At 48.2% G+C, this 22,849-nt stretch overlaps 11 protein-coding genes across 11 annotated transcripts; 6 read left to right on the forward strand and 5 right to left on the reverse strand.

Annotated features, from left to right (window-relative positions):
* Window positions 1-180: 180 nt before the first annotated feature.
* BT62DRAFT_915842 (uncharacterized protein) lies at window positions 181-1,134 on the reverse strand (the record flags this gene model as incomplete). Its single annotated transcript, XM_043183969.1, has 4 exons — window positions 181-234; window positions 275-417; window positions 569-883; window positions 978-1,134. 4 exons carry the CDS (start codon window positions 1,132-1,134, stop codon window positions 181-183), a joined length of 669 nt encoding a protein of 222 aa, XP_043045601.1.
* Window positions 1,135-2,477: 1,343 nt separating this feature from the next.
* BT62DRAFT_926319 (S-adenosyl-L-methionine-dependent methyltransferase) lies at window positions 2,478-7,177 on the reverse strand. The gene is made up of 18 exons (XM_043185004.1): window positions 6,905-7,177; window positions 6,821-6,854; window positions 6,421-6,769; window positions 6,134-6,362; window positions 5,610-6,083; window positions 5,460-5,560; window positions 5,194-5,409; window positions 4,785-5,139; window positions 4,329-4,735; window positions 4,102-4,281; window positions 3,811-4,044; window positions 3,490-3,753; window positions 3,241-3,441; window positions 3,149-3,189; window positions 3,025-3,099; window positions 2,875-2,969; window positions 2,729-2,821; window positions 2,478-2,675 (listed from the first exon to the last, which is right to left on the reverse strand). The coding sequence occupies exons 1-18, from the start codon at window positions 7,130-7,132 to the stop codon at window positions 2,562-2,564; spliced, it is 3,690 nt and encodes a 1,229-aa protein (XP_043045602.1). The 5' UTR covers window positions 7,133-7,177; the 3' UTR covers window positions 2,478-2,561.
* Window positions 7,178-7,216: 39 nt separating this feature from the next.
* BT62DRAFT_999865 (uncharacterized protein) lies at window positions 7,217-8,258 on the forward strand (the record flags this gene model as incomplete). The annotated part of the gene is made up of 3 exons (XM_043190851.1): window positions 7,217-7,688; window positions 7,747-7,996; window positions 8,045-8,258. 3 exons carry the CDS (start codon window positions 7,217-7,219, stop codon window positions 8,256-8,258), a joined length of 936 nt encoding a protein of 311 aa, XP_043045603.1.
* Window positions 8,152-9,161, reverse strand: BT62DRAFT_926320 (uncharacterized protein). The gene has a single exon (XM_043185005.1). The coding sequence runs from the start codon at window positions 9,061-9,063 to the stop codon at window positions 8,287-8,289; it is 777 nt and encodes a 258-aa protein (XP_043045604.1). The 5' UTR covers window positions 9,064-9,161; the 3' UTR covers window positions 8,152-8,286.
* A 21-nt stretch (window positions 9,162-9,182) lies between these two features.
* On the forward strand, window positions 9,183-11,386 carry BT62DRAFT_926321 (Fip1-domain-containing protein). Its single transcript, XM_043185006.1, has 10 exons — window positions 9,183-9,229; window positions 9,286-9,338; window positions 9,449-9,458; window positions 9,513-9,696; window positions 9,749-9,795; window positions 9,847-9,908; window positions 9,957-10,756; window positions 10,812-11,001; window positions 11,051-11,216; window positions 11,270-11,386. Coding segments are annotated over exons 1-10 (1,569 nt in total). The 5' UTR covers window positions 9,183-9,227; the 3' UTR covers window positions 11,325-11,386.
* A 79-nt stretch (window positions 11,387-11,465) lies between these two features.
* BT62DRAFT_926323 (FAD/NAD(P)-binding domain-containing protein) lies at window positions 11,466-13,049 on the forward strand. The gene is made up of 6 exons (XM_043185007.1): window positions 11,466-11,803; window positions 11,858-12,103; window positions 12,156-12,187; window positions 12,239-12,439; window positions 12,490-12,774; window positions 12,833-13,049. The coding sequence occupies exons 1-6, from the start codon at window positions 11,566-11,568 to the stop codon at window positions 12,953-12,955; spliced, it is 1,125 nt and encodes a 374-aa protein (XP_043045606.1). The 5' UTR covers window positions 11,466-11,565; the 3' UTR covers window positions 12,956-13,049.
* BT62DRAFT_926324 (uncharacterized protein) lies at window positions 13,017-13,583 on the reverse strand. The gene is made up of 2 exons (XM_043185008.1): window positions 13,448-13,583; window positions 13,017-13,397 (listed from the first exon to the last, which is right to left on the reverse strand). The coding sequence occupies exons 1-2, from the start codon at window positions 13,563-13,565 to the stop codon at window positions 13,057-13,059; spliced, it is 459 nt and encodes a 152-aa protein (XP_043045607.1). The 5' UTR covers window positions 13,566-13,583; the 3' UTR covers window positions 13,017-13,056.
* A 1,778-nt stretch (window positions 13,584-15,361) lies between these two features.
* BT62DRAFT_926326 (uncharacterized protein) lies at window positions 15,362-15,606 on the forward strand. Its single transcript, XM_043185009.1, has one exon. The coding sequence runs from the start codon at window positions 15,378-15,380 to the stop codon at window positions 15,543-15,545; it is 168 nt and encodes a 55-aa protein (XP_043045608.1). The 5' UTR covers window positions 15,362-15,377; the 3' UTR covers window positions 15,546-15,606.
* Window positions 15,607-15,870: 264 nt separating this feature from the next.
* On the forward strand, window positions 15,871-18,321 carry BT62DRAFT_984125 (DUF726-domain-containing protein; the record flags this gene model as incomplete). Its single annotated transcript, XM_043189830.1, has 11 exons — window positions 15,871-16,113; window positions 16,167-16,200; window positions 16,274-16,749; window positions 16,773-16,841; window positions 16,865-16,887; window positions 16,927-16,955; window positions 17,003-17,220; window positions 17,271-17,548; window positions 17,605-17,775; window positions 17,837-17,866; window positions 17,911-18,321. Exons 1-11 carry the CDS (start codon window positions 15,885-15,887, stop codon window positions 18,319-18,321), a joined length of 1,968 nt encoding a protein of 655 aa, XP_043045609.1. The 5' UTR covers window positions 15,871-15,884.
* A 445-nt stretch (window positions 18,322-18,766) lies between these two features.
* On the reverse strand, window positions 18,767-19,582 carry BT62DRAFT_926329 (uncharacterized protein). Its single transcript, XM_043185010.1, has 3 exons — window positions 19,452-19,582; window positions 19,094-19,390; window positions 18,767-19,042 (listed from the first exon to the last, which is right to left on the reverse strand). The coding sequence occupies exons 2-3, from the start codon at window positions 19,188-19,190 to the stop codon at window positions 18,804-18,806; spliced, it is 336 nt and encodes a 111-aa protein (XP_043045610.1). The 5' UTR covers window positions 19,191-19,390; window positions 19,452-19,582; the 3' UTR covers window positions 18,767-18,803.
* Window positions 19,583-21,272: 1,690 nt separating this feature from the next.
* BT62DRAFT_977774 (RabGAP/TBC) lies at window positions 21,273-22,743 on the forward strand (the record flags this gene model as incomplete). The annotated part of the gene is made up of 4 exons (XM_043189297.1): window positions 21,273-21,484; window positions 21,531-22,016; window positions 22,062-22,486; window positions 22,541-22,743. 4 exons carry the CDS (start codon window positions 21,273-21,275, stop codon window positions 22,741-22,743), a joined length of 1,326 nt encoding a protein of 441 aa, XP_043045611.1.
* Between the last annotated feature and the right edge of the window lie 106 nt (window positions 22,744-22,849).

The following is a 22,849-nucleotide window of genomic DNA, read 5'->3' on the forward strand; positions in this document are numbered from 1 at the left end:
TACTTCGATCTACAGTGTACTACGGTTCCTTGGGACACAACAATAGTAAATCTTGAATAACACTGCATTAATTTAGTTTTGAGGCTCGACTTTTTTTGAGACAATGCTAGGACATCTTACCATCATTGTGTGTAGGTATTATGCAGGATGTGCAAAGGTGATAAGTAGAACAAATTAAATTTAAGCAGCAGGTCCCAAGTGGCCCATTACGGGTCCTTGGGACACTGTGACAACCTTTGACAGGAGTAGTAACTGGATTACTCCTTGGACTTACGTAGTGCGATGGTTCCTCTCGGTTTAAACCATTCATGTTTTTAGGGATGTACCTGGTTTCAAGAGCGAGTTTAACGGTCTCCTCCCGGGGCATTTCAGGGAGAGCACTAACGGTACTGTTGGATTGTGGCTCGACATTCACGCCTGTTGGGACAAGATAATGTCCCGGGAAGCGATACTATTCTTTTCTGATGCAAAGCGTGAGATCGAGCTCCTTGACAGGGCTGAAGTCGATTCTCAGCTGTTGAACTTTCTTATTCTCGGGGGCTCCCATGGACGGAAGGGGAACATAAACCGTTCCTCCAGTATTCTTGTTTGCTCAATATTGACAACCACAGGTAGAAGGGTACGAGTCGTAGACTAAGAAGAGTAAAAAGAGAGCTTTCTTCTTTGCTGGGCCTTGTGAATCCTAGACGCTTGCGATCCACCGCATACGTGGTGGCGAGGGCAGGCAAGGAGAGTGAGGCAAATGGAGTGAGGACACTGAAGTTGAGCAGGAGGTTGAGGATGCAGAAATCCCATGGCTCAGTGTAGGTTTGATCCACGATCTGAAAAGAGGTTATACCGAACAATGTTCCGGGGTACAACAGAGAATTTTCCATGGGCGAAACTATCGATAGCTACCACGGGAATCTAATATAGAGCTTAAAGGCGAGGCTAATCTTGCTGGAAAAGGCTTATGAATATAAGAGAGGCTAATGCACCGGCCCCGAATAGGCGTTTCCATCTTGTTGATATCCAAGATCCATAGGAGGCAGAAGGAACTGTATCAGCACCGAACACGAATAACTCTTCAAACACGAAGGGAATTGCGAGAGCAAGAGCAAACGGCCATCCGACAATGGCGCCAGTAGCAAACATGATTATCGATACTAGTCTTCCGATGTCCTTTTACAGATGAAGGAGCAATTGAGTAGGCAAAAGCCACACTCGACGTATACATGGCAAACGAGGAGGAGAGAAAAGCTGCTCGACATTTCAACAGGAACCGAAAAGAGGGTGAGAACTTTCCTACCTGTTGATGCATTCCACATCCCGGCGCTAAACGCTAGCATGAAGAATCGTCCGACTCTCTGATTGACATTTTCGTAGACTTAGCGGTGTAGGATGACTTCAGAGAAAGTGCACAGCAAGAAAAATCCGGACTGCGAAAAATGACGGCCGCTTGAGAAGAATAAAATAGTCTATGCCGTTTGCATGTCTGCTTCATCGATATCCTACAAGGTGTCAATGGATAGTGCAAGGAGAGGAAACAGATGGAACGAACAAATGTGGAGGCTGGTTTTGTCTGTCGCGTTTCCGTTTCGTTCTCTTCTTCGACCTTTCCTCCTCCACCCTTATGACTTGTTCCAGGTTGACATCTGCGTCTTTTACCTTCCTCTTGAGCTCCCTGTCTTGCCTCGGATTCTCTACATTGTCAAACTGCACCGTTAACGTCCCCTGAGCGACCTTCTTTTCCTTATTCTTCCTCTTATGTTTCTTCGTCAGCCAGTGTCTCACGTTCCATCTCTGCCCTCTTATTCTTCATATACTCAATTTCTGCGCGAGCTACTGCCTATTTTCTCCCATTCAAGAAACACGGACACAGACTCGGAGATGAAAGAATTCGAACCAGCTCTTCTTCCTTTCCTTCCGGCAATCTAACCATCCAATTTCCTCATTTTCTCTAGATCCTTAGCTTGTTCAGCCAAGACATGCACCGGGCGGTCTTCACCTAGGGGTACGAAAGCGAGTGTAACATCGTGTTTCAACGACAAGTATTCATGAAGAACAGCAATGTATCGAATAAGTTCGACATTTTGGATGGGTTCCTGCCTAGACATGAAATTGTTTGTTCGCTAATTTGGGAAGTATTTCGTGAAGCCTAGATAGTAACATATACATCTTTAGCATATGTAAGTGACTCCTTGAGGCATAGCTTACAATTTAATGCACACTTTCGATCTGTATTGATGAGAAAGGCATCTGAATTGTTCGTGTTTTCAAAGTCACTTTGCTGGATTTGCTCTAATACTACGCTAAGGTGAAAAGACTGACTTAGGGTGTTCAGTACCCCACCAAACGCCTGAACCGGCATCCGCGTCGGCGAAACCATTGTTTTTACAAAGAATATGGTGTTTAGGTCGGTAGAGCCCTCAGACACAGTGGGAACAGATCTTGACACGCGTTCAGTTTAAGACGTGTCAGGGTTAGTTTGATATCGTGTGACAGCAATTTTGCGAAGAATTTCCGTAGAGGCCGTCTTGATACAAGGAATGATAGACTATACATTGAAATACTGATACTCTTTAAACGATATTTATAATTTTGTACTTAGGATCCTCGAGTACTACGGCCTGCAGCTCGCGTCCAAGGGCTGTGGCTACAGGCCAAGGCACCGCGTTTCCTATTTGTCTATGGATCTGAGGAGAATCATGGTTAGTACGTACTGCTTGCACGATAACTTTGACCATACCGTAACGACATTGTTATACAATGATTCAAACACAAAGTCATCGCGGAATCCTTGCGATCTTGCCAGCTCCCTGACCGTTACCATTCGATGACACTGTACAACCACCATCAGCACAACGAAGTTCTATACCATGGAATATACGATACCCAAGGATTGAGTACCCGGCTCTGTTTTGCGGTGACGTAGACATTTGTAACAGTCGTTGGGAAAACATCCTTTGCATCCAGACGGCCGTACATGCCTGAAAGTGGAAGAAATGGGATTAACATTCCGTTGGACAAAACACAGAAACATACCGCTACGGAACCCTGTTCTCGCATTCGCAGACCGTGGGTTCACCGTTTGGTACTCATGGAGATCACCCGGTAACGCTGATGGCTCACTTCAGATTGCACGTAGAAACCATAGCAAGGTACATACAGCGATAGTCGGCACCAGCTTTCAAAGGAATGTTAACTATCCTGTAGAAAGTTCATTAGCCCAACGAGACAGGTGTAAGCAATTGGACATACCGTTCCACTATCTTCTCCTTCAAAGGCCTTGTGAAATGTTGGATGTTTTCTGTTGCATTCTTTCTAGCTTCTTTCTGGTACCGCGTCAACGGCGCGTGGTGATACGGAGTTCTGCCTTCGTAACCGCAATGAGCATCCGTAGACTTGCAGAAGAGGCTTTTGATCCCCCGGTCAACACGCTTTCCTGGAATTGGATGTTTGCTGTGTTCGATACATTAGCCTGCGGCACAGCATTTAGGAAAAACTCACTAGTCATATCTTGGTAGATCGCTAATGGCATCACCGATAGTTACGCATCGGTGCGGCGCAGTCCCATTAGTCGTTCGGATCGGAGTGATAGAACCGCCGACGGACAGTTTGATGGCAAGCTTCTCCGTGTTGGGGAAGTCATGCGTAGGCTGTGGAAGGGATGATAACTTCAGCTTCTGTTGCGCCGCACAGATGAAAAACCGTTTCCGCCGCTGCGGAGCACCATAATGAGCTGCATCCATTAGGCCAAACCGAACTTGGTATCTGCAAAAGCAAGTTTACTCATTAGAAATACCATTGAGGTGAAAGTTGAAAGCTCACTTCATGTCCAACAGAGCATGTAGGACAAATTTGAGCCCACCTTGTTCCATACCACCTTGAAGCTTATGTCGTCCAAACTGGGTCGCGTCCGGTCTGTAGTTTATAAATCCGGGGACATTTTCGAAGAAACCATAATCTGGCCGAAGAAAATCCATCATTGACAATGTCGTGAGGATGAGATTGCTCTTCTTATCGTGTTCATGCTTGTACATGTTCAAAGCAGAATGTGACTGACTGGGGAAGGAAGGAAGTTAATGATAAAAAGTCTTGAGCCGCTCAATGAAGTCTCACCAAGGAAATCCAGCGACAACGACCTTGATCTGGCCCGGGGAAGGAGGCAAAGGAACAGGCGTCTCATCGTAGATCTGGAGCGGAGGGTCCATCTGACCGGGTCGATGGTGATGCTTGACCATGTACTTGAGCATGGTGTTCGCACACTGGTTATATACAATTGTACGTGGAGAATTTCGCCTGGTGGGAGGTCAGTACAGTCAGGCAGATGAGAAACTGATACGTACTTGTAGGTCTTCGCAGCGGACGGTGCAATCTCTATGGAGTGTGTAATATCCATATTTCCGCATCCCTTGGCCATTCCCAACGCAAAGGCCCCAACACCACCAAAGATATCCAGAGTAGGCAGTTTCACCCGTTCTTGGATGTCCTTGATATTCTTAAACCGCTCAAGCTCTAGTGCTGTGCAGGATTTGCATATAGGTACGTGTACCGGGTTGATGACCGTCTTTGCATCCCAAGAAGCAACCTTTAGAGAGGGAAAGCTATACTTGACGTAGAAATGATCAGGAGACATAGCTAGCCAGGCCTCTTCATCTGTGATTGACGTATACGAAAAAACGAAGCAAACACGTAGGAGATCGGTTACATCGACAGATATCATTCTCTCCGAGTTCGTAAGAAAGACATGCCGCTAAATGAAACTAGGTAAGGCTCAATGCCGACGCAAGAAGAAATCGAACCTCATCTCTTATTTCCGAGCGGGGTAGGATACCGAGGTCACTAATACGACCTACGGGCCTTACACTGACAGTCGGCTGACTTGAAGCTGTAATACGATCGGAGGCTTTGATATCAATGATTTGACCTATGGCAGCAGGTCCACTAGGGGATGCGTAGAGTACGAAGTCGTCGATATGATAATGGTTTCCACTACATGCTATACCATCCGCTATCTTGACAGCAGATTTTTCTTGGTCACGCTGGTCTCGGCATAGGCAGCTTGGGCAATTGTTTGGCGGCTGTAGTGTCGAAGCCATTTCCGAGGCTTCAAGGTCGGGGTCTACAAAAGCCGCAGTTGCTTTGTCATACTTGAACCTGGAATAAGTACTGTAAGCGAATGATTGTCATTTAAGAAATTATAGATGCTACCGGCAATAAAAATCACTTAAGGGCACAGGTTCTTTCGGCCAACGATGCACTTTTACGGTTCCACATATTGAAAGAAGCGGGATACTTGTACAGAGATCAAGAATGAATAGTTCTTGAGGATGCGCAAGCTCTTCCAACACGGTGTTGGAGCCATGATCATACCAAAGTACATGGGCCATCTCTGATTCGAAGTCAATGAATAATACTCTTGCGAACCTATCAAAAATCATGAGCCACGGGATGCTCAGACTGAACCGCCAACTTACCAGAAGTAATGAGCAATGCCATTACCAAACTTCACGGCCTCGATTGTCTCTGGGAAACATTCGCGATTCTCATCGGGCAGGACTACAATGTCATCGTCGATCTACAGGTCCTATGAGACTAGCATGGCAGATATGAGTGAAAGCACCTACACAGATTGTCACCCCATCTATTGAAACGCTTTTCAGATACCTTGAGCTACTAGAAAGCCGTTGATCGCGACGCCAATCGGTCTTCTTGTGGTGGCGATTGGCGCGTCCAATGAGAACCTCCAAATAATTACGGTTTTCTTGCTGTTCCTGAAGTTTCTTCTCCTCGTCCACAGGAGGAGGAGGCGCTTTACAGACGTGTAGTTCTTCAGAAAACAGACCCTTCGCAAGATTGGCAATAGCGCCTGTAACATGAGTGGGTGTCTGATTCTCTGGCTTGAGCACGATGGTATCAAGATCTAAACCTGCACGTTCTGGGATCTCCGGGGGACGATGATCGAGACGATGCCGTTTTGCCTTGCGCTTCCTCTTTGCCGCAGACACATCCACCCTCGGTAAGATGGCTCTAACGAAAGGGAGATGCCGAAGTTGCTCGCCGCGCTCATGTTCATCTAGCGCTTCTTCGATTTGGGATAGCTGAGTGAGGAAGTTAAAAAAAAGCACGTAATTCAAGTGTGAAAACACACCGAGTCCGTTAAATCATCTCTTGTGAGCTTACTGCCAAAATTATCATTCTCGTCCTCCAAAAGTCTAATGAATTCCGAGCGAGAGGCCGGAGGTGGACGGGCTACAGCTGAAGAGACGACAAGCTGTGCTATTCGACGTGGGACTAGAAATCTCTCGAAAAAGGGCTGGTATCTAGGAGAAGGGCGTTCGAGGCGGTACCAGCTATACTCTGTTTCAAGGTATACAGGACTTGGAAGAAAGGTTAAGTCAGGAAAGGTGAAAACCTACGAGACGAGAAGTATCGTACCTATCCTTTTTAGTATAATCAAAACTGAAGGTCATGATAGAGCCAAGATGAAGATATGTATCGTCGTCGATTCCATCTTCCTGTCCCTCGTCTTCGTCATTGACAAAAGACGGTCTAACGAAACCCGATGCACGAAAGTGCCGGGTCACCCCATCGTTTTCTTCCATTAGAGACAACGGGACGAAGGCATTATTATTGTTATCGTCATAGAAGGCAAAGTTGGTGAGGTATCTGATAATTTTGAGCTCGTTGTCAATTTCGTCGGGGTCCTCTCCAGGAAGTACCAAACGTCTTGTCTCCTCGAAAGCTTGAATACCGATAGGCGGTTCGAAGTACACTGGAATTTCAACTGCATTTCTGAGTCAACAGATATAAAGTCCCGGGTACTGATGGCATTTACTGGGAGCAAGATTGCGCTTTCGCCTCTTTGCAGGCTAAGCGCAGGAGATGATTAAGAAATCGTATTTCATTATATTCAACATACCGGTGCCTCAGCGTTCCTGGGAGCTCTGGGAGCTCCCTGAACGTGTACCAGAGGTTGTCGTTCGTCGCCCTTCCTCTTGTGCGGATTAGCATTCGCCGGCTTCTTTAATGTCTGGAGGGTCGGTGCAAATTTGGTTGTGAGACGCGCCTCTTCTTCTCGTCGAAGGGCCGCAGCTTCTTCTGGAAAAGACACATCAAGGGCATTAGGCCTGTTGGCTCTCCACGACATGTTGAAGAATTCTGTCAACGCTGCACGATAAATCGATAAGGTAGGTCCTTGGTGGCTGTGTCCCGTTCACATCTTCCACCCACTATGGGTAAAGCAGGGAAATCATTGAAATCCGCTCTCCAGTCTCAACAGTCACGCCAAAAGCACAAGGAGCAGATAAACAAGGCTGCTCGGATATTGGAACAAAAAGCGAAGAGCACCAGACAGCCTCGACAACGAACAGCTTTGGTCCCTTCGACGTCCCGGCCCACAATACCATTCTCTGCTACAGATACGATTCTGCTCATTGGGGAAGGAAACTTTTCATTTGCGCGTGCTTTGATTCAGGATGCGCCTCTACCACTAACTCACATCCCACCCAGTAACATCACCGCAACCGCATATGACTCTGAGGAGGAGTGCTATTCAAAGTACTCGGATGCTCGAGCCATCGTCGCTCTTCTGCGAGAGTGCGGTGTCGAGGTTCATTTTGGTGTGGACGCGTCTCGGTTGGACAAAATACCACTGTTAAGAGGACGGCGATGGAACAGGATATGTTGGAACTTCCCTCACGCTGGTGAGTATAGTGGCTTCGAACCTATTACCTCAACACTTACCGTTGCTTGAGATGACAGGTAAAAGCATTACTGACCAGGATCGGAATATTCTGTCTAATCAGGTCCTTATTATAAACTTTTTGAGAGCGGCTGCTAGCTTGCTGAAAACCGGTCCGATACTATCTGTGACTGGTTCCAAGAAGAGAAAACGTGCAAATGACGAAAAAGAAGAAGAAGCGGAAGAGACGGACGAGGAAAAGTCTGCAAAGACTGGTGCTAGAGGAACAATTCTTATAACACTACGGAACGTTCCACCCTATACTCTATGGTAAGTTTACATCCTTATGCCTATTCTATGCTTATTTCAGTTGTCTAGGGACATCCCAAGGCTGGCGAAGCACCCGCCTCCGCCAACGTCAGGGAGTACACAACCAAATCCTGCCTACATAGTTCAAAGGTCATTTGTATTTCATCGTAACGTATGGAAAGGCTACGAACATCGAATGACCAAGGGCGAGCGAGCGTATGGCACGGGTAAAACGGGAGAGGGAGGTGAAGACCGTACTTGGGAGTTCTGTCTTAGGGATTGAATGAAGATAGTATTAGATGTAGTAGATATCATGGTGAACTATCCTCCGGAGACTCGACTTTTTCTAGTGCCTGCTTGTATCCCTCCAGTGTCCTTGCTAGTCTACCACCACTTGCTTCGCCCAACACTGCCGCAAGCTGAGTCGCCGGCGTACTCAGCAAGCCCACTATCTGCGACCTGAGTGTGTCTAATGTTGGTAACGTCGCGACATCCTTCACAGACGGCGGAAGGAGAATCTTCCCCTCAATGAGAGCCCCCAGGACTTTCATTTCCGGCACCAACACTGCCCGCTGTCGCTTCATCCTCCTCCCTGGTGTAGCCGGATCAGCATTCTTCGCCTCCAACTGCTTCGCAATCTCCTCCTCTGTCTTTTTGGGCCGCGACGGGACACTCCGGTCAAGAGCGCGTAGAATAGCGCTAAGATATGGCGGATGGAACATGGGAATCGAAAGAAGGGCATATCCCCCGGAAATACCCTCTATCATTTTCTCGGCTTCAGCGATGTTAATGCCGGGAAAGTCGCGTAGAGCAGCACCAAAAACGCCGCTGTGAATAACCGTCAATGTGGGACTGGGGATGGGTTCGGAGCCCTTCGGCGGCGGTACTCGACTGGATGCAACCAGGAGGTCGATGCGTAGCTTTTTCAACCGTTCCGCTGAAAAATCCTCGCGACTGAGGAAGATGAGAGGAGATTTATGGGTTGTTTTGAGGATTTGCATGTAATTGTTGTACTGGAAGCCCTTTCTGCCCGAAAAGACGCGAGGCGCTGTCTGGCCTGGCAGAGGCAGTCCTGGCTGCAGAGACATGGCATACCCTCGAGACAGACAAGGTATTCGACGCCGTACATGGCCCAGCGAAAACATTTTGATGGTGCCAAGGAGGAAATTGTATAATTGGAACGGTGTGACGTCTCTGTGACGATTATCACGCGTACCTCTTGGCTTTCACCTCGACTTTTCCAACCAGGAACATGTTTGTCTCTACGACTGCAGCCCGTCTCTCTTACTCACTGGCTGGTTCTATTGCAGGGACGATGACGATGAGTTTTTGTATGGGGGTTCCACTGCAGAAGGCATTCCTGGTAAGAGTCTGTTCCTTTCCAGCAAGCGTCAACACTTGTATTCCTCCCTTGTCTCTCTATACTCTCGTGTTAATAACATGGTCTTAACTTCATTGCGCGTGATTCGTTAGTGTCGCAGCCGTGAGTCTTGTTCAAAGCTGTCTTATTTGACCGTCGTTGAATCTTCTGTGGTAGGGCTCCGTTAGACACCGGTCGAGTGACCAACAGCGTCGTCTCCCATTTGGAAGCTGAAGCCGAAAATACAATCGATGTGCCATTACAGACGACGCCACCTACTGAGGAAGATAATGCAGAAATGTCACTGGCAGACGAGGCAACTGAGGAAGTAGAAGAGGAAGAGGAAAGTGACGACGATGATGTACGCCTATTCGCGTTTTTCCTGCCTTCCTTTACTCAGATTGTCGATTCAGGATATCGAGTTCATCATGGATCAACCCTCGCGGACACTCGATCTCAGGTAGGAATTCCTACTTTTTTGGTTTCTGAACATGGTTACACATCTTATTAGGCAAGGTCGATCGTCGTTGAATCGAAATGGAGGGAGTTCCTCACAGCCTCCAGCCCCAAAACGTTTGTAGTGTGCTACTCCCCAATGTCCTTTGTTTATATTATCACTAGCACCAACATCTGGCCCGTCATTAACGACCGAATATACTCCCATATCTCGAGGCGCTTCTAATGCTTCCATAGGCGGACCGCCTCCACCGCAAAGCCAACCAGCAGCACCCGTGCCTCAGCTGATTAGGCCCTCAGAGGTTTCTGTGGCGGCGCCGAAGACAGAGGACACGGCTACCCCGGACGATGGCATAGACACTTCGACGTTACCCCCAGCTACAGCCCCCCCTTCTCATCCCGTTATCGACCCATCAGCTGTTGGCACAATGGACGGGCGCTCTATTCTGGATGTAGACATCGCGGCTATGTCAGATAAGCCATGGCGTAAGCCTGGCTCCGACATCAGCGACTGGTTTAATTATGGTTTCGACGAAATCTCTTGGGAATCGTATTGTTATCGTAGAAGAGATCTTGGCGAGCTGGCCAATGTGCTCAAGACGAGCGTGCTGAACTTTTCTGGCATGCCCGAAGAGCAACTAACTGCGCTTCCACATGAGGTTAGGCAGATGGTCATGACTGGAACAAATGCGATGTTGTCCAATGGGGGTCCTAATCCTGGCATGATGGGTCCGGGAGTGATGATGGATATGTCTGGAATGATGAACCCTATGGCAATGAGCATGAATGGAGATATGAGCATGATGCCAGTAGATGGGAGAGCCATGGGTATGATGCCAGATGGTACACCAACGCAGGGCGTCCCTGTCGTTGGTACAAATGGTACTCCAGAACCAGGAGTCGCAATGATGCAAGAAGGATATGGCGGTCCGGGAATGATGATGACTAGCGAGTACGCTATGCAGGTCAGTTATTACTCACTTACCCTACGTGCAGTCGTACATTAAGATCTGCTTGTAGGATCAAGCTCAGATGGCGGCTCAGCAACAACAGATGTACCCTGTCATGGAACCGCCTGCAGCCAGTCAACCGCCTGGTGGACCAAAGGCTGGAACACCTAATCAGTATCGTAATCGTGGTTTGGCTACTGGTCCTCGTGGAAGAGGGTTTCCTGTCAGAGGAAGAGGACGCGGTGGGTATGAGGGAGTTGGTGCGTACAATAGCCTATCTTCGTGTCAGCATGTCCAATGAATCACTAGGTACAGTGCGTCCTGCGTCGCCTTTGCCCCCAGGTGTCCCTACCGGACCCAGAAATCAAAATAAGTACAAGGACCGCGATGGAAATGCTCCAGCTGTTGACGGATTGGATTATGGAGGTAATGGTGGCAGGGGGAGCGGGGAGCCTGAAGACAAAGGTTCGAGTCGGTATGTGCGCTATCTGTGACTGATATGACAAATTCTCATATCCTAAGTTGCAGAAAACGCAGGAGCTCTCCTGGATTGGATGACGGTCGAAGCACAAAACGACGCTGACCTAAATTTTTTTTCATTTCATGTCTACTTATGTATTTGTTATCATAAATGAATGCAGCTGCTTTCGATAATCTGTCAGCGGAAATTACGATCGCTTACCAAGATCTTGGGTTTATGTAAGACAAGGTAATACGTGCTGACCACCATCTCTTGCTTTGTTTTTTCCGCCACAGACGTATAAAATGCTGCCATTTCACCTTCCCATGCCTTTACTTCTCCCATACCCCTCCTTTTTGAAACAATGTCGAAGAAATTTGAAGACAAGTTCAACGTCGTCGTCGTCGGTGGTGGATACGGCGCAGCTGCGGCCCGTCACCTCTCTGCAAAACTAGACGCCTCGAAATACAACCTCATTCTCATCAACTCTCGTCCTTACCGTTTCCACCTACCTGCCTTCATTCGGCTGGTCGTCTCCGATGTCGACAACCTCGAAAAGACTGCCATGGCAGGTTACGAGAAGGTCTTCCACAACAACAACGGCACGCCTTATTAAATGCACTGTCAATACAACCTTTCCTGATCGTGTTTTCTAGGTACTTTTATCGAGGCTTCGGTAACTGGCATCCAGAAGTCGGAGACTGCTGGTGGTACCGTTATCCTTGACAATGGCGAGAAAGTGCCCTTCCGCGTTTTGATTCTAGCCACTGGGTCAACTTGGAGTGGTCCCCTAGATTTCCCGAATACCAAAGATGACATCTCCGCTTTCTTAACGAGTGAACGTTCCAGGTTCGAGGATGCAAATAGTATTGTTCTCGCTGGAGGTGGCTCTGTTGGTATCGGTGCGTATTCATAGTAACTGTGGCTTGAATAAGGTACTGATCTCCTTTGCAGAGTTCGCAGGGGAAATCAAAGACATCTGGCCCGTGAGTCTTCACCCATTGAGTGTCTTTCAGTTATTCTGACCCTGCCTTTAGAACAAGAAAGTCACCATAATACACGGCGGAAGCAAGTTGTTGAACGACACATACCCAGACCGATTCCGGACAAAGATGGAGAATGGAATGAAATCCCGTGGTGTGGAAATTGTGTATAATGATTATCTCGATGAAGTGCCTAGTCCAGGTGCTGACAGCGTCACCACTCGGAAGGGAAAGACCATCAAGGCTGATCTCTTTGTGCGTGCGCCTATTTCTGCTATTCAAACCGTCTTTCTGATTTCGTTTAGGTCCCAGCTTGGGGTCCTAAACCCAACACGGATTTTATCGCCTCGTCTCTTCCGGGCACCGTTACAGACAAAGGGTTCGTGAAGGTCAGGCCCACGCTGCAGCTCGTTTCTTACCCGGAGATTTTTGCTCTGGGTGATATTCTGGATTGGAAGGAGCAGAAACAAGCTGCCAAGGCGGATGCCCATGCAGCCTTGATCAGTGCTAATATCCTGCGCTACTTCGATGGCAAACCTTTGAAGGAGTACAAAGGAAGCTACGAACTGATTCTGATTACGAACGGAAAGGTGCGATGATCTGATCTGATCTGATCTTCTCTACGTCGGACACTCACCCTGGTTATAGAATGGTGGTGCCGCGTACTTTGGTGTACTCTGGGGCATTGTCTTAGGAGACTGGGCTGCGAAATTGATTAAGTCCAAAACGTTGCTCATACCTATGTTCCAGGCCGCTCAGGGATTCTTCTAGAGATGGAGATTATGATATTCTTCGTTACTTAAATTATTGGACTTAGATATCACGCACAGGAGTCATGGCATAATGGTATTTCTTTCTGTCATTCTCTCAGATTACATCGGAAGTCTGTTTGATAAGCCTTCGTATCCATCCCATTTGCCCAGGTCATCAACAATATCAACCATCCTGGTCTCGTAGAAAGTATGCGCAGTCGGCTTCAATTTCTCCAAGTTCATTCTCTTCCCTGCGTTATCTCTGTCCAACTGTGCACCCCAAACACTCCATTCATCCTTCTTTGCGTTGTATGAGGCGACTGTACAACCGCAGTTCGCGCAACGATGTCGCTTTTTCCATGGTTTATCCGCAACCTCGTATATGCGGACTTCGCCCCCTTCGAATCGAGTCCAGGCAAAAGCTGAATTGGCGAAATGGAGGGTGTGAATGAACGCTGCGGCTGTTGGACGTTAATTAGCAGCTCTTTATGGGTGAGATTTCAGAGCGTACCGTTGAGCCTCTGACAGAGTGTGCAGTGACAATAGGCGCTTAGAAGAGGTAGGCCTTTAACTGTGTAGCGTAGTTGCCCACAGTAGCATCCGCCGTTGGTTTCAATATCTTCACCCATGGGAGTTGAGTAGTAAGCCTAAGCCTGCGTGAGAAAGAAGTCCGCAATGTGCCAAATATAAGATTCACACATACACAGGTTCATATTTAAATACTTGACAATGACATAAAGAGAAAAAGGTGATATGAGAGTCAGTGTAAATCTCGGACTTCGTTAGGTCTCAATTTGATTGCATTGAATTACTGAGTAGTAAAGCAGTCACTTCGGAGAAAGAACAAGATTTCATTTATAACTCGACAGTTGTGCAAGCGAGAGCAAGAAAAGGAGATGATAGCACGGAAGGAGACCATAAGAGAAACAGACGTGAAAATATTCAAAGTTTCCATTCGTAGGCAAGTAAGGGGAAGCTCTCTAAGAGATTGCGACATTCGCCATGTTTTCCTCCAATGCATCCTGAATTCTCAGTCACGGTTGATAGAAACAGACGAAAATGAATTACTCACGAGGCGGGTGCGAGACCATCCCGGTGTAGCAATTATCACTTGTACCGTTACGCCTTGGCTCTCTAACGTCGCGAGTTTGCCTTCGATGCAGTCATTCATGGAACAACAAACGTGTGAAGGTGGAAAGGGGCCTCGGTTGTGAAGACCTGCGCTAAAGTCGATCCTAATTTCAACCTTGAATGATTGAAGAGCAGGCATCCGAGGTTTCAACAATGCATGAGCCACCCTAACCCACACCGCTTCATGCCTAGATTTATACTCCACATAACGCACATATGTATCCTGTTCTGTGCGCACAAAGAAGTGAATGTCTTTGAGAAAACAATCCTTATCGGTGTTTTTGAAGTTGGAACTCCACCAATCGATGGGTTGGGTACCCTCCAAAGTGGTATTCGGGAACTTTTACCGTAAGCTTCCTGAGGTGGGAAATTGGGGAGAGGGGAGACCAAGGGCACTGGGGCTACGTACGGTCGGTGAGAGTGTGTATTTCCAGAACATCATGACATACCACTGCCAGAGTGCCGAAATGTCAACTCTTTCAGTTTAGTTGCTCAGCTGAGCAAAGCCTCGAATTAGAAGAAATAGTCCCTGCCGCGGGGGGTGATCTCTAAAGATCTGAGTTCTTGGATGGATACGGGGCACTGCCGCGAATTAATAATTAATGCCACTCAGAATGTGATACAGGGAGCCATCATAATCAGTCACTACCAAGTGATAGACAAGCAGTCCTGGAGATGAATGCTGGTGAATACAGCAGGATGGTCTGGGATCAATGATAGGCTCGAATTTCTGTATCGTTAACCTTTCTAGATGCGTGGAGTTGGCAAGCAAAGGAGGCAACTCGGAAAAAGAGGTCAGTTTAGTGTCAAACAGACCGACTGATGTGTACGTCCAGGAGTAAAGTACCTGAACGAGGTGCTCCGGCAGTGAGCTCCAATCCACCCTCGAGATTACCAGTTGAATCGGATGAACAAGGAGTTGGATGGTGGCTACAAATGAGGAGTTATGTTTGTTGCCATGGAGAACAAGTCTTCTGAAGAACGCAAACTGTGGATAGTGTAGAAGAGATGAACCCTCGTCCGAGGTGTAAGGCAGCGCGATGAACACGCTTTTAAGGCAGGCTACCGTCTTTCAATAGGTCCACAACCGCATCTAAAATCTCTTGAGGGAGTATAAATTGATCCATCTGACCAGGAGAAATCAGAGGGAGGTTGGGACGGTAGGTAGCAACTGTACTGACCGTTCAAGTGCGATCGGTCATTGATGATTGGCCGCATATAGCGGTGGTCCGTGCACCATCCCGCCAGTATAAAAGGCAGGATCCGACATCCGAAAACTTCATACTTACCTTGATGGCACAAGCCCCTTCATGTACCTGGGTTTGTGGGCCGTGGAGATCCTTCATAGCACGGCGACCTTGTCCCCAGAGGGTGTCTGCGGCTTGTATAGGCTCAGGCTTATGCACCGTCTAAATATTTTCCTGTCCCACTTTGGCCACTCTGGCTGGGTGGGCCTCCTTTTTCTTTGCTGTCTATGAACAAGGACTTTCATTTGGCAGTCTTTGTGTTGCAGCAAACTAAATGGATGGTAATATTTTGGGTCCTTGTGATATTATGGCAAATGGAAATAGCTTTGACACATGGATGGAATTGTACCAAAATTGATATAGATCATCTTGGATGGCATCATTAGGCAACTGTTTGTGTCAACTTCTGCTGCTTGTTTGAGGAGTGGAATGTCTAATGAGGGCCCTTGAGATTGCCCTTAAATTGATTGCAATGTGTGAATGGCTATTATGGCTTTTGATACATGAGATGATGGATAAGGGAGGAGGATGAGAATGATGACGTGCACTTATGGACCCGGTACCTGTTCGATGAAGAAGGCTATGACCCCGCTCAGTCAGATGCAAGTGACCAAGAGTCTGCTCACGGAAGCTCAACGTATAGCGTACGTCGGACTCTGCTTGCTGACGGGCCGGGAAATGGCCCAGGAAATGAAGGTGGTACGGCGCAAGGAGCTCAAGGCGGCGGTCGCAAGCATGGAGCTCTCTGCGATGAAAATAATGGGTCGGTTATATTATCATATAGAACTTGAGACTCAAGGTAAACAGTATTTTCTTCCTATGACTCTGTCTTAGCTAAACGAGAATGTACAGAGCAAAAGATGATTGAGAGTCTCGGCGAACATGCGTGCTACCTATGGATCTCGTCCTGGCCCTCATGACAACGCATACCGTCGCTAATCCAGAGTACGATCCCGAAGACCACCCTGCTACCATGACGACCCTCCTCCCACACCGTCCGTTTCTAATAAGCCTACTTTTCAGACGACCGCCAAAGTCCTTGAAGATACCTCCACATCTGCGATACCCGGTGTATCCACCGCCCTCTCTTCGGCTGACGAAAGGGTCACTCTCGACGTTCGATGGGCGATCCTATGCGATCTGCTTCTGATCCTCATCGCCGATAGCGTTTGTGATGCTCGTTCACGCGTTCACCTCGAAAATATCGCACGTAAGTTTGGTCTCGGATTGCTGGATGTTGTCAAGTTCGAGAGACGTGTGACTGAGGCGTTGGAAATCCAAGAGGATGTGGAGAGAATGGAGAATGAGGATATAATCGACGGCCGCAGAAAGGCTAATGGAAAGAAGCGCTATATGATGCTGGGTCTTGCTACGCTGGGAGGTGGACTTGACATTGGTCTATCCGCAGGGCTTTTGGCTCCCGTTATAGGACCGCGTTTAGTACCATCGGGATAACAGGGACAACAGGTTTTCTTGCCGGGGTCAGAGGTGCTGCCGTTATCACGACTGATGATGTACTAATTGGCAGTGACATTGCATTGCTGTTCGAGGGATGATTAACCGAACACAACAAGTTTGAACGTTCAATCTACTTCCTTTGCACAATAACAAGCGGGTGAACTGCATCATCACAGTTCCGGGGTTGGTGAAGTCTTCTATGTTATCGATCGTGTTCTTATCGATATTAGATTTCTGAACGGCGCCCTAGATGACCCTCGGCTACCTTTCAGTGTGTCGGATCCCATTGTTGGCGAGGTCTTCAGTGTTCTTTGGGAACCTGAAATGATTCGAGAGACTGGAAGCGCTTTGAAGATCCTTACAGGCAAAGTTCTCCGTCAAATCGGAACAATGGTGTTACAAGCAACCGTCATGACCGCCTTAATGAGTGCCCTTCAATGGCCAATCGGTGTGTCTCTTCTTGGATTACTTCTTGTTCGATTTCTAATGGCACATTAGTTCTCACCAAACTCGGCTGTCTCATCGATAATCCCTGGAATAATGCCCTTTACAGAGCCAAGGCAGTCGGCAGTGTCCTAGCAGACGTTTTGATGCAGCGACATCTAGGTGTTTACTCCATGACTCTCATCGGTTACTCTCTTGACGCTCGCGTTATATTCTACGCCCATGTTGAACTGGCCAAACAGAAAGCGTTTGGCATCGTCCAGGACGTCTTCATTTTCGGAACATCATCCAAGACTTGGTGTGAGACGAGGTCGGTAGTATCAGGCCGATACGTCAACGCTTTCGCACGGAACGATTGGATGCTCAACTATCTCTTTCGAGCTACGAGCGGGGAGTCGGAACGGTTGCCGGGCTGAGACCTGTAGATGGTGTCCCGGGGTTGGAGAATGCGGATGTGACCGACAAAATTTCCGGGCATATGAGTTACAGAGCTTTGATGCCCTTGATTCTGGATCAGTCGGGTTTCTCGGTATCGGCAGATTATTTCGATGAGCCTGAGGTACGTGGTCCGTTATTTAGTTCCTGTCTTGTTGCTCAAATGTGCTCTGCTCCTGCCATAGGAACCCGAATTCACTGAAGATCGGGTAGTTGTACGGGAAGAGGCTACGTCGAAGAAGAAGGGATAGTTTTCGAGGAAGTCAAAACTTCAAAAGCCAAACACGTATCAAGACCGCCGGGTGGACCTTCGTCATATTCGAGGAAACCATCGGGACCAGCATCAATGCCTACAGGTTCCGTTGACAATGACCTCTCTCCGCGAATAGATTCTTCCACACCCGTAGCGTCGCCCCCTTCAATGCCTCAAAGAGACACAGCATCCCCCGGACCGGACATTCCTATTCATGCTGGATTCGATTTTGCCGCCATCAAAGAGATGATAAAAAGCTCGGAACATCCTGAACATCTGCACCGATTGCCGCACCACCCATTCCATCGCCAGCTAACCGCACCGAATCCATGCCTCAGGCGATCACAAGATGGCCTTCCCTTGCTCCAGGTCCAAGCACGTCGCGTAGCCCTTCACCACCGCAAAAGGACGAGATGAGCTCTGTATTCTCCCGATCCATGCCATTGAACCATGTGAATGACTCAGATATCGAAGATGAGCCTTCCAGATCGCCATATGCTTCACTGCCGTTCAATCCACCTTCATACTCGCAATCTCCACCTCCGTCGTCATTCAGTGTTAATGATAGCTGGTCAGACCCACCGTCACGAACTACAACATCTTCATTCAACAACTACAGCTATACCTTCCCTATCTATTCAACTTCGGCTGCGTCGCTTCAGTCAGAATCCATTTGCATTACCACTGGCTACGCCACCTGACGTGGGGGTGCTATCTTTTGGTGGTGTAGGCGGATCTATAGCGACGGCATCTCCTGCCGACGTCAGTGAACCATGCAGTATACCCACCCAGTAGGAAGGACAAAGAACGCGGGCGAGACCGACTATAGCTCAAATCCATGGTCTTAATTATTACACACCTTTGCATAATGTAATAGTATGGATACAAACATCATTCAACTAGACCTCATAATACATTGGCACATCTAATGTTCTTGGATGAACAGAGCACAAGATATTTCCTCTGGATGGCAATGCCAGAGATGTTAAGAGCAAGGTCAGAGGGTAGGACAGATGGGAAGGAGCAGATTCTGACTGCTGTCTTAGGGCTTGAGCTGCTTCCAGCTCTTCCTGTGATGGATTGGAGGGATTTGGGTCTTCAGAGGGGTTAAGAAGTTCTCTTAGCTCCTGGCTGTAGGCTAAGGAGAAGGAGTGAGTCACGCTTTGGAATAAAATAACATTCGTCTCACCTTCTCCGAATCCAACCAGTGTGGCAGCCACCCAGTGCGCGATGGACCCAGCAGCTGTCTGGCAGAAGCATGTCAGACCAGTATCCAGTCTGCACATCTGCTTCTGATTTGTTAGGTGTATTCCTGGTCAGCATATGCAGAAAAGTATGTCTTTCCATAGTGTAGCATTGGTGCCCTTGGCTGAGGTTACATAGTGGTATCGCTTTTGCCCTTGAGCTCGTCCTCCCGGACAACAGGCATATCCTGCCATTCCTCAGTCGCCGTCGAAAACGTTAACAGGTGCAGGGGCCATCGTCACTGGCATAATGAAAGAGCAGAATCAGACACATGCCAAATTTAGCGAGGCCGTCATTATCACCTGACTTTTTTCGTCCTCGACGATTTCTCAAGCAGTGAATAATCCTGATGTGGCCAGCTCTCAGCTCGGTTGACGACAGTTGATCAGCTAGTATCCGAATGTACTGACTGGCGATGAGGCTGGTTCTAGTCCAAGGGAGAATGGACTGAAAATAGTGCGAGATTCATGTGTCCGCGCACTCCATATGCACTGGGTGGCTGCCACACAGGTTGGATTCGGAGAAGGTGAGACGAATGTTATTTTATTCCAAAGCGTGATTCTAAAGATTGAGAAAGAGAGGATTATTTCTGTGAATTTCTAGCAGGAGAATGCCTAGTGATGAACTCTGTAATGGTCTTCTCTTCTCAAGTACCGTTCCCAACCTACAGTGCATTTTGCGGCATTTGACACGAGGTAATTCATGACCACAAAAATCCGAGTTTTGTGGATTCCACTTCCAATTTCGTTGTTCTCTTTGCATCCGGTACATCATGCATGTCGTTGAGCTGACGTGCTTAATTGCCACACGACTCGACTTGCCTGTCTCGACGTGTTAACATCGGTAGCTGTTGTTTTTTTCCACCGAAGCCCATGTGCTGCACTGCTCTAGCGCTGGTGCGGGTGAAGAGCGCGATACACTGAGTCACCTGCCATGCTGTCCAGTCGCATCCGTGACGGAAAACCCGTAAAGGACTGAAAGTACGTACAAGGCTTGCGGTCACCGTTGAAACAGTGCGACAATGTTGAGAAAGAGAAGGCAAGATTCCGGGAGTGGAGTATTAGCGTGAGATGATACAATTGCTACGGACATGAAACGTCTGACTTTTATATGCTGGAAGATAAAGTGGGTTTCAGTATGTGGCAGATAAAAAGGCCCGTCGTGACCCAGCAATCGGCGAATAAACCGGCACCCACAAGCGACCGACGCGGTGGATCAAACAAATCAATAAGATACCCCGCCATCGATACTAACAAAGCTTGTCTTCTTACCATCATCTTCGTTATCCTTCACTCTTCTCCTTTACCTTTCTTTGCATGGAGGCTCCCGCGGTGGTGCTGGCATCATCGTCCAAGCATCATTCAGCGACCCTCGCACCCTCACCTTTCTCTTCTGCCACCACCACCTCCAGGACCTCTTCATTCGTTGATTCCCGGTATTCTACTGCAAAGTCATCCCGCCAGTCCTCGGAGACAGCCATCGTCTCTATCTATTCCATGTACGGCGATGACCACGGTAGAAACAGCTGGGCCGCCTCTCACGCCCTTGCCACCGATATGGCCAAGACCATGATTCCTCAGGTCACGCTGGCCCTTCCTGAAGATACTTTGGATGATGATTTTGACACCGAACTCGCCTACTATAATACGGACAGACCGCCAGTAATCGATCTCACTGATGTCGCACCCCAAGCCAATGGTTCCCTCATCATGCATTCCTCTTATTCGCGCCCCGTATCCAGCTCTGCGACGCCTTCTTCCTTCATTTCAGAGTACAGCAGCGGACGTGGCTCATACGGGCAGTTTCGTGGTAGCGATGTTACTGACTTCTCCTTGCTTTCGACCACGTCCCAGTCGGACGAACTCTATCCTTCATCTCCCAACTCCAGGTGCCTGTCCGGCGTTTCGTGCAGTCCACCAAGTCGAAAATCTACGTCCTCCGTTCGCGAGACACTCTCTCCTAAACTTATTTTGGCTTCTTCACCATCTCAGTCGTCGGACAGAGCGACTCCAGTATCAGCGGATCGACTAACATCTAATATCATATCTCCATTACCCCTCAAGCATCCATTGGAAACGACTCTTCAAAGCAAAACGTCTCTTGTTCCGTCAGAAGGCGAAGACATGGATGCATTTCATGTACGTAACACCTACGCACAGTTGGACATGTTGGGAGTGAAAGGCGACGGCTATGACGAAGGAGTTGAGCGAACACGAGCTCGGATAGGTGCAAGCCGTGCAAGCCAGCTTTGTGCAGAGGCAGCCTTAGGCGACGGAACAGAAAAGTCGAAAGAGTTGGATGAACAAGAAATACAGACATTAGCAAACGTTGACCGGTCTGTATTTTCTCCTCTAACCACTGCTCTTCTCACCATGTTCTAGCTATGGGTTTTTTAATGTCCCATCCCACGATCGGTTAATATTACTGCCTACCGCACCTCTGCTTAAACGACTTAGCCGGACAACTGCGGGCCCACCCGCTACTTCCCCGTCTGCCTCGTCCCTAGACTCATTACCACCCACACCCATCCCTGTTAAAGAGGCTTCTCGTATCGCTAAGTGGACCCGAATGTTAGAACCCGAACAGCGCGACGAAGGCGCCAACGTCCAAATATGGCGGGTGAAGCCTTCCAAGGGCCTGAAATTATCAGAACGCACGTACAAAGGCATTCCAGACCGGTGGCGCTCTGCTGCATGGGATTTGCTCTTGAGGAGGTTTTCGAGGACTGGAAATGCGGAGACGACTAAGCTATGCAGAGACTATCGTGACGCTCTGGATAAGCCATCGAGTTACGACATCCAGATAGATTTGGATGTCCCACGGACGATTGGGGGCCACATAATGTTTCGAACAAGATACGGCGCAGGGTGAGTCTCTCGCTTACTCTCCTTCATTTTCTAATATCCAACTAGGCAACGATCATTGTTCCATGTTCTTCATTGCTTCTCATTACGTTGTTCACAATGTGGCTATGTCCAGGGCATGGGTCCCATTGCCGCTACGTTACTATGCTACTTCGATCCTGAACATGTCTACGCCTCGTTGGTCCGTTTACACGATTCATATGCGCTCCATAACATCTTCAGCCCTGGGTTCCCTGGACTATTGGAGGCAATATACGTTCAAGAGAGAATAACAGAAAACATGATGCCTGATGTTTATGCCGCTTTTAAAAAGCATATGGTCTCGACCACGTCCTACGCAACGAAATGGTATATCACGCTCTTCGCCAACTCGGTCCCTTTCCAGACCCAACTGAGACTATGGGATGCCTTCCTATTAGAAGGACAAGACCTTTTCATCGCTGTGGCCGTGTGTATCGTCTGGGTATATCGGGGTACGGGTTTTTCCGTGCTATATCTCAGTTCATCTTTAATGTTACCTTTGACAGATCATATCACGTCGTCCAATGCGAACTTCGAAACTGTGCTATCGCTTCTATCGTCCTTCTTTGTTCCCGAAGACGAAAATGCCGTTCTATTCTGGATAGAAAAGACCCTTGGGGACAAGAAGCTGCGGTCGAACATGGCCAAGTGGAGATTGGATTGGCGAAGGCTAGTTGCTGAGGGCAAGGATGTCAGTGCGCTGCTCTGAGCAGTCCGTTCCTTCTTATCCATTATTAAATATTCTTATCGTGCTTCTTCCGTATCTCGTCTGCACTCACAATGCCATCGTCTCTCCCTCTCTCATGCATTCACGT

Source organism: Guyanagaster necrorhizus, assembly GCF_019112545.1.
Source record: "Guyanagaster necrorhizus MCA 3950 unplaced genomic scaffold BT62scaffold_2, whole genome shotgun sequence".
Taxonomy (NCBI): Eukaryota; Fungi; Basidiomycota; class Agaricomycetes; order Agaricales; family Physalacriaceae; genus Guyanagaster; species Guyanagaster necrorhizus.